This window comes from Pocillopora damicornis, chromosome 8, assembly GCF_964200805.1.
Source record: "Pocillopora damicornis chromosome 8, jaPocDami1.2, whole genome shotgun sequence".
NCBI classification, from domain to species: domain Eukaryota; kingdom Metazoa; phylum Cnidaria; class Anthozoa; order Scleractinia; family Pocilloporidae; genus Pocillopora; species Pocillopora damicornis.
The window spans coordinates 18,030,170-18,039,736 of record NC_142677.1 but is presented as its reverse complement, the minus strand read 5'-3'; the positions used below and the strand labels follow the sequence as shown (position 1 = coordinate 18,039,736).

Here is a 9,567-nt window from a genome sequence, read left to right as displayed (position 1 = left end):
CATAGTGGTCAAAGTCACCCTTTTTTGCCAACGACGTATTATAAGTGTCGTGTCCGACGTGCATTTCGAATGCCAGTTTTAGTGCGATTCCACGAGTTGACCAAGTTAAGTGTGTTCGCGTGGAATGATAAGGTACCTTGGCATAAAGGGATAAGCCGTGTAGTGAAGTTAACACCTGGGGAAGTGAAAATATACCGCGTTCAAGGCAACATCACAAGTGAAATGAAAGTACGTCTTGACTCATTGAGGGCGAAGATTACAATAGACTTTTCTAATTTGGTTAGACGTTAAGTTGCCTTCCTCAGGCGCATTGTATTTGACCAGGAAACGACCTTTTCCCTCCAAACGGATTGGAAGAAAAGTAAGCTAATTCAAATAAACTTCAAAAGGGATTATTAATACCTACTATTTATTTACGAAATGCTAGAAAACAAAAAAGAACCGGGGGGACGCTCCAATCAAAATGCTATAAATTTCCCTCTGAGCGCTGTTTTGAACGGTATGGTCTTTGAGTCATTTTTTCGAGAGTTTGCATTGACCATACATCGGGTATGGTTGTAAAGGGAACCACCAGAGTGTTGAAACTTATTTGCCAGAATAATACCTTGCCGGTGGTGTATACTCCAACAAAAACCAAACAATAAAACAAAATAATTAAAACCATCATTTACCTCACTGTTGAGGACTTGTAAACGACGAAAAACTCTCTTAAACCAATCCTGCGAGAGGGGAATGGTGTTTGGAGACTTGATCTGAAAATGGGTGAGGAAATTGGCATATATTTGTCTAACATAGGGTCTGAAAATTCAAGAATTCTCCGAACGCGTTTTCTGAAGGCGTCACACAGGAAAACTTCAAACAAATGGTCCATTATTGTTGATGGACCTATTCTGAAGACCATCATTTGCTTTGTTTGGTCAATTAAAAAAAAAATGATATTTGAATATTTACCAATATACTTGGTGAGTTTTCAACTTCTACGTCTTCGTTTACAGAATCACTTCGGCGAATCAGATTTTTTAATTGCCCTTTTACTCTTCTAATCATCAGTGACAAAATCAATCAATAAATCCCGATTGCAAAAATTTGCGATAACATTTTCATCGGAATAATTGAAATGAATAACTGAATATTGCGTGCAAGGACACGAAAAAAAATTGAAGAGGGATAGGAAATAAAAATGCCAATTATCATGTGAACAGATGTCCTCTAATGTCATAAAGGAAATAGGAAAAAAAGTATGAAAAGAAATATACGCATTGTGATGTCAACAAACATCGTGTTATGTCTCGAGGAAAGAGCAGAGTAACAAAAAGATATGTTCCTGATACATATGTTCAGCTCTCAGGCCGTTGTGATCGTGCTTACAACATGTTATGTAATCATTTTATGAGAATTCGGTGAAACGCATTCGGTTTGCAAAAATTTTGAGAATTCTCCCAGCCTCCTGTACATGCTGCAGAAAAAAAAACAACAACAACAACAACAAAAAATAATTTTCATACACTCGCCGTAAACTGATGAAGTTCTACAACTAAAACGCTTCTGAAATACATTTTATTCCTTAAACCTTCAAAACTTGTGAAATGTCACGTTTCTATCCACGTGCACACTTGCAGATGTGGTTGAGCAGTGAGCAGTGCGTAGTGTTTAACTAAAAAAAAATAGAAAAGAAAAAAGAGAGAATTGATGAGAAAATCCAAGCCTTTGGAAAATGACTTTCGTGATATTTCTTGCCTTTCCACAGAGGACTTAGTTTCATGAGCATTTTTCACGTCAAGTTTAAAATGGGGATCGATTTATCACACGATAGTGTAGATTTCATCGCGATGTTGCTTACACCGAAACGAGCGGTGAGAAACTGGGAACGAGTCAGGCGCAACGAGGAACGAGTTAGAATACGAGCAGTTCCTGCTTTCGCCGAAGTAACAAAAAAACTAGGGAAAAAAAGTTGATGTTAGCGGGCCGCACGCGGACCTCTGGAAGTGTAGCGTACAAAAGCCAAGGTCCCTAACCCTAACCTGTAATACTAAACCAATGTCTAATCCCGAATCCCTAAAGCAAATCCCCACTTCTTTACCCTAAACTCTAAAGCTAAGTCCTATTCCCCTAAATCTTAACCTTAAACCGAACTGCGACCCTAACCAATAGCTAGACCCAAACCCCTATTTCTGCATTCCGCAGCCCTGTTCTCGCATCTCTAATCCTGCATCCGCATCCCGTCCCTTTAATTCCGAATCCCTTATCCTGATTGCCAAGTCTTGATTCCTGCAAACATATCCGGTATCCCAAACCCCGAAACCCAACCTGATTCCCGAATTCCTAATCCTTAAGCCTAAGCCCTGCTGCGCCTGAACTGCTCAACCGCTTTTCTCGTCCTTTTCCGACAATTCGCATGCATACGCACGCTAGAGACTAGTTGTCATATGTCGGGGAAACTCTCAGAAGAAGGCATGTTATGCATGCAAGTTACTTTTTGAGTTGAATGGATTGAATTGGAATACCTTGAGTAAGTGGTGTTAACTTTTTCTGTTAAAGAAAAAAAAGCAATACCTTTAAAAAAATTTCAATAAGACACCCACGTTACTTTCCTGTTTAAGTGACCAATTTAAAAATACCCTCACAGTAAGAGAGATCAATCTTTATGAATGAAAGGCATTCAGTTGTTATCATATCTTTATGCAGAATTCATTGGGGGGAAGCATTGTTTGGAGGGGGCCCTAAGGTTTCCTTGATCTTCCAACCCTTTGACAGATTATAAAAAAAACTGCATTATTCAAAGAATCTGCACAGTACGAATCACTGCTCTTCCAACCAAATATCACTCTTAGTAAAACACTGCATGGCTTTTGACAATAGGGAAGGTACCTAGTTGTCACAGTTTGACCTTTCCTCCTTTGAAAAATCCTAGCTATGTGCCTGATTTATATCCTAAGGAGAATAACATGGATAAATTAACCCCCCCCCCCCCCATCAGCCTGTATAGGGTTATTTAGGAAGCAGGATGAAGCGTAGCCTTGAGATAGTCTTGATATTTCCTAATCACCCTCATGCAAGACTTTTAAGTAAAATTAACTAAAAAATTAATTCAAATTAGATTTCACTTTTATCTGATAACACAGAGCAACACACGCAAAAAAAGATTAGCAATCACTTTCTCATTTGTTTTATTTACCATTCCTAACTAAGACTATGTTACTGCTTTATTTATCAACAAGAAAAATACTGTATAAAAGAATTTCCTTAAAAAGCATAAGACTTCACTGTTATTAATTGGAATTAAATTTTTTGTCATCAACACAACTGCTTATGAGAAAAACAAACAATAAAACAAGCTGACAACAAACTAACAACCAACAAATCAAACTAAAAAAACAACAAAATTCATGCAAGGTTTGGGCATAAGAAAAGTTACACAGGGTCAATCATTCTCGTTTCCTAGCAAAGAGCAGATTGCAGACTCTTAGAAATTAACCCACAACAAGGTTTCGAATTTTAAAGTGATTCTTAAGAGAATGAGTCAACTTCTTCTCATTGACATTAATCTCTGTGCAAAAGGGAGCAATGTCATTTGAACACTTGAACCATGATAGCTCTGTAAAACTTGCTGCCTGCAGCACAATAAATACGATATCAAAACTGCATGAGCTAAAAGATTTTCAGGAGTCTTAAAAATGCTTGCAATGAAACTAGCTAGATGCCTTTCAATTTACACAATTCATTGGTTGAGAAAGAAGCATACTGCTACTTCTCTAAAGACCTCATTTTCTGCCTCTTTCATCAAAATATATCCTTAACCAAGTTGTGTTATTTGAAAAGCAACAATCAACACCACAACTTGCCTTCTTAAATACTTTTACTGTAAATTAACTAAGATCCAAGAATAATCATGTGAGGTTGCAAATCATAGACATGGCAAAAATAACAACAGGGGGCCAGTACTTTTTGGTTGGTTCAGATTACACTGGGGCCAAACCCACTTCCTAATTTCAAATGAAAAAAAAACCGAACCCTAGTAAAGAAACTCACTGAAACATTCTTGGTTGCACTTTTTAGTCTCCGCCCAGATTAATTATAACTGAATACCTTAAAGTTTACTTTCATTAACTGTAAATACTTCTTTATCATAAATAATAGCTGGTGCTTCTGCCAGTATTTTTTTCCATTTATGCTATAGAGTCTGAAGTCTAACAGGCTCAGTTTTGTTCAACTAGTCTTTATCATTCTTGGAATTAATTGAAGAGTTTCAGATGAGATAAAACCACTAAAACACTAAAACTAATTAAAAAATTAAGAAATACTTAAAAGAAATAACAGGGATCTAAGTCTCAGAAATGATGCCACAATCCTCTATGCTTACAAAGGTGTTTGCCAACAACTGGAAAAATGGCTAAAATAATAAATTTAATTCCCTGCTCCTTGTATTTATCTGCTGTTTGATAAAAACACACTATTTTACCTCTCAGTTCGATATCATCACATATTTGTCACTCAAAATTTTGTGTCTTTTTTGGTAAAAACATTTTGTAAGAACAGAACTTAAAATAAACTTGAAGAATTCACAAATTTTTGCTTTAAAATTAATTTGTACACGCCATATTTTCATTAACTGAGCTCCTTTAAGTTACATTAAAAAAAAAAAAAAAAAAACTTGGGACATCTTGCATCCCATCATTACTATAGAGTCTTAATTTACTAGTCTTATTGTCACACAACCTCTGCTAGCTTTGCCTTTCCTTCAACTATTTTCCATAGCTGTCCTTCTTCACTGTCGTCATCCTCATCACCTTCGGCAACCACACCCAGATTCTCAAGGGTCTCGACTGCATAGGACTGCCTTGCTTTCATGGTAGCCTCTATTTTCTGCCAGAGCACCTCCTCATCCTCCACACCATTTAAATCTTTACTTAAAGATCCTGAATTACTTGAAGTAATTTCTTGTCTGGTTTCAGGAACATGCCTCTTGTAGACACGAAAAAAAGAGAAAAAAATCTACTCAGTCTAAAGCAAACTTACTAATTCAAGCTCAAGTTCAATCTTGGAGTACACTGCACTACTCTATCATGCAAACAGGCAGGGATGTTATTTTAAGATATCCAAACAAATTCTCTTGATTAGCAAACAAATGATTTGGTACAAAGCTAAGAGAAATATATATACTTTTCAGAACTTGGAAGTTTGAGGACTTCTTTTAAGTATGATAGCAACCCTGTGCAATAAAATTTTACATGCTTCATCTTTCTAAAAAAAATTAGAGAAAAATATAAGCCAAAACAGCTTACCAACTGCTAATTCATGCCTTGACAAGTAATGAAATAAAATAAAATTTTTGCACAAATATAAAGTATGCTGGGTGATATAATTAACAAATTAACAAATATATAATTTATTTCAAGAATTGTGCATTCCAAGTATGCTATCCAGCATTTTTGTTAAATTTAAAACTTAATTGTTACAAGGACACCCAACTTACCACAGTGTTTTCTGTGTTGCATAGTTCATCATTTTCAGACACTTGTTGTGTCCCATTGATCGTACATTCCTGTATTGTTGATGACCCATCATTAATTTGATTTGAAATGTTCTCTTTTTCATGCTCATTACTTGTCACTCTATTTGTAGTTATTGCATACGTAGTCTCATGTTCCACTATTATCAAAGGAAGTGTAGACGACACATGCTCCTCGTTATCATCATCATTTGTTAATACACTATGCAAATCATCTGAACCAGAAGCATGGACTCCATTGACATGAACAGGCTGAAAAGTTGATTCAGCTGAGGAGTTGCCTGATGTATCCATTGATGTATTGTCTGATGTAACATTCACTGTTCCTACAGTATCCAACTCATTATTGCCCTCTTGTGATGGTTCTTCAGCACTGTTAACCAACGAGGAAGAATTGTTTTCCATCTGACTGGGCATTGCACTTTGACTTTTGACTTTCTGGAGGATTTCATTAACTTTTCTTTTAGTATCTTCTGGATCTACTGCCTCTTGCTAAAATTCAATGACAAAAATTGGGGTGAGAAATGAAGTAAAGTTACAGTGATCAAAATACTAACATTCAAACAAAATTAGAAAGTGCGAGAGCTTTTGTTATGGAGATTACACAAGTGCATGGTTAGGGCAAAAAAATTATTTCAAGTTAAGAATTCCTTTTAGTGTAGCTCCTTGTTGTTTAAACTGCTTGCCAAGATCACATATGGCCAAGTTGCTGTTGCAAGATTCAAAATGGTGTTCTTTGAAGTTGAAGTTTTTGCAAATTCAAAGCTACATGTTATTTTTAAAAGGGCTAATTTACCCTTTGGAATCTCAAAACACAGCCAGGGCTATACTTCTGTTTACTATATACGTTATTTTTCAGTGGCAGAGACAAAAATCTCTTGAGATTAGTACTCCTTCAAAAACAAAACTCCCTAACAGGGCATGAAATTAATTTTTTTTTCTGATAGCCACTTGGCTCCTAAATTCTTTAAAGTGGTAGCCAATTAAAAAAAAGTTGGTCGCCATTTTCAAAGATAAACGAAACTTTTTTTTACACTGTCAGTGTTATAAATAGACCCTCCAAAATTAAGTTAGGGACAAGATCTTTAACGTGCTACAAAGTGAACACTAGGATGGATAATATACAACATTCAAGCTCACCTAAATCCAAGATGGTGTCTTGTTATTGATCGAGATGCATGTGCTGCATTTTGGAAACAAACTTAACAAGGAAGTTTGCCGCGGATTTATCTTTGCAAATCTTTTAATTCACTATATCCCTTGGTAAGGTCATGATGAACTTTACCTAATAGCCAATTTGACAACTAATTTTCAGGATTTGGTCGCCAAAGCGAAAAATTTAGTCACATTGGCGCCTGTATTAAGCGCAATTTCACGCCCTGCCTAATCAGATCTTTGTGTGGATGCTCAGGGGTGACCTACACTCAGGGGAGACATTGTGGGGAGAATTTAGATACTAGTCACTATTGGGGGTCAAAGGATTAAAGGATTAAACCAACACTTACTGCAGCAGAAGTATTGCTTTCCTCTGTTGTGACAGGACTTGCTGTTTGTCTTGTACGGCTCATAATTTGTTCTACTCGCTGAAATAGAGAAAACACATTTAAGCTTCAGTTGTGCATAAGAATTACATCAGCCAAAGTCAACATTAATCACCAAGGACTATGAATTAAACAAGATTTATATCACTTGAAGTACTAAACATCATATCAAGGGCCATACTGTACTTTCCAGCCTTCACACTCAGTCAGTCACTGTGTAGTGTGAGGTATGTTTCTCTTGTAATAGCAATTGAAAAATGTGCAGAGTTATTCCATAAGAATGATTTTGAGAACAAAAATGGCACAAATTCAACATTTGTCTAAAAATGCACTTCACAATATATTTGTTCATCAGAAAAAACAATTAAACATAAGGATGAAGCCTTTGTCTGGTGTGAAACACTATCAGTTGGTTATTTTCAGGCACAGTCAATAAATCAAACTGGTACCACTGCTGTGCAAGCCCAGCATTTCCAGATCATAACCACAATACCATTAGAATTATTATTGTACTCTTTCAAACTTGCAATTACAAATGAAACAGTGCATGTAATCAGCTTGCAGCCAAAAGTGATACATACAGAATGACATGTCAGTCTTCTTTAACTTGGAAATACAGAGCATGCAAAACAGCATGTACAAAATTTAACAAATTAACTCTCTAAAATTTACTGAATTTACTCACATGCCTCAATTTTCAATTTATATGATCACCTCTTACCCTTTTTCTCTCCAGTCTTGCAGCCTCCTCCTTTTTTCGTCTTTCTTCTTCTTCTTGTGCTTTCCTTTCTTCCTCTTCTTTTGCTTTCTGCTCCTCTTCTTCTTTACGTTTCTTCTCAGCAGCAGCCCTTTCTGCTTCTTCTTGATCATGCTTCTCTTTCTCCTCTGCTGCTATCCGCAGTCTCTCTTCTTCCTGCTTGCGTAAAAGCTCAGCTAATTCACGCATCCTTGCTTCTTCTTTGGCTTCTTCCTCTGCTCTTTTCCTGTCTTCTTCTTCTTTTCTCAGCCTCTCTGCTTCCTGTCGCTCTTTATCCAGAGCAGCTTGTCTTTCTGCTTCTTCTCTTGCCTTCTTTCTCCTCTCTGCCAAAGCCTGTTTAGCAGTTGCTTCATCTGTGATACCAGCTTTAGGCTTTGTTTCAGTCTTTTGGCTTTTCTCAGAAGTAGTTTTATTTGCACCAACCCTGTGAATAGAACTAGTAGAGTGAGATTTGGTGAGCTTTCCTCCTGGCAACAGTGATTCCTGACTTTTATTGTTTTTAGCATTCTGCTTATCTAGTGTCAAGACTGAAGAATGTGTTGATGTTGACCGTGTCCTGGGCTTTGTGCCAGATGATGGCCTTTGAGGTAAAGAGCCACTGCTACCCCTTCGATTCTCTACAGATGCATTGTTCAAATTACTAGCCGACACAGACTTACTGACCCCTAGAGGCTTTTTTGGTTGCAAACCACTAGGGGTGGTGGCAGGAGATTCTTTAGGTGTTGAACCACTAGATAAGCTGTCAGCGCTGGTACTACTTCGAGAAGGACTCTTAGCAGTTACAGCACTTGAGGGTCTCGCCAATGGCTTCGGTAAAGAGGATGGGCGCTCTACAGCACTGCCTGGTCGCTTAGCACTACCTTCTTGAGGTAAAGTTGGCAGTTTTCTACCAGTGCCTGGTTTTAGAGGTGCTGAATTAGTCTTTTGTTTGGCTGCTTGGTCCTTCATCGTAGTCCATCTTTCCTTCTCGTCCTCCTCCTTTTTCCGCCTTCTTTCTTCAAACGCCGCTCTCCGTTCCTCGTTCTTTCTCCGCCTCTCCTCGGCCTGTTTTTCTCGGAGAAGCTTGACCTTTTCCTGTCTCTCATCCAAAGGAGGAGGATCTCTACCTACCTGTAAACTTAAATTTTCAGTTGACACAGATCGCTTCGCTGAGTTTGCTCTGCTTGCGCTTGTTGACCTTGATAGCGCCGATGTTGAGTTTGAAGAGGGGGGATTTGATGAGTTAGCAGTAGCTTTGCGTGGATGCCTGTCTGTTGATTTACTGGCAGATCCCGGCGATCCGGCTGCTAAATAGAAATTAACAGCATATCATTTTAATCTTCGCAAAGAGCATCTTTCAGATATATCAAAAACACAATAATTCCGTACCTTTCTTCGCTCGAAATGCCTCGATGGACAACGCATCTTGATTTGATTCAGCCATTGAGGTTACTACGTTGTGAGGTGTGCCTATCCAATACAAATTCCTTGAGAGTTAATTGGTGCCTTCAGCAACAACTGATTGGTAAATAATTGATAGGAAAACAAAGTTTGAAAGCATCGAGTACATATCAGCCAGACACTATGTCTGTTCACACGAGTCCATGTGTTCAAAGTTCTCCAAAAACAAAATCCATTATATTGATAGATTACTTTTGTATTTTTTACGTAAGACTTAAAATTCGGTCCTTAACAAACCAATCACAGTAAGGAATTTCAGACACGTGGTTTTCTGTGATACCGCTGAAAGTTCTTTCTGTCGGCTCGTGATCATTGACGCC

The 9,567-nt window shown here is 37.6% G+C and overlaps 1 protein-coding gene across 2 annotated transcripts; it reads right to left on the bottom strand.

Annotated features, from left to right (window-relative positions):
* Positions 1-3,143: 3,143 nt before the first annotated feature.
* Positions 3,144-9,468, bottom strand: LOC113671802 (uncharacterized). 2 transcript variants are annotated; one of them, XM_027188056.2, is made up of 5 exons: positions 9,176-9,468; positions 7,772-9,093; positions 7,015-7,092; positions 5,474-6,001; positions 3,144-4,962 (listed from the first exon to the last, which is right to left on the bottom strand). In XM_027188056.2, the coding sequence occupies exons 1-5, from the start codon at positions 9,228-9,230 to the stop codon at positions 4,708-4,710; spliced, it is 2,238 nt and encodes a 745-aa protein (XP_027043857.2). In that variant the 5' UTR covers positions 9,231-9,468; the 3' UTR covers positions 3,144-4,707. The 2 variants fall into 2 exon arrangements, with proteins under 2 accessions (XP_027043857.2, XP_027043858.2); XM_027188057.2 differs by having other exon boundaries at positions 7,772-9,090; positions 9,176-9,453.
* Positions 9,469-9,567: the final 99 nt, after the last annotated feature.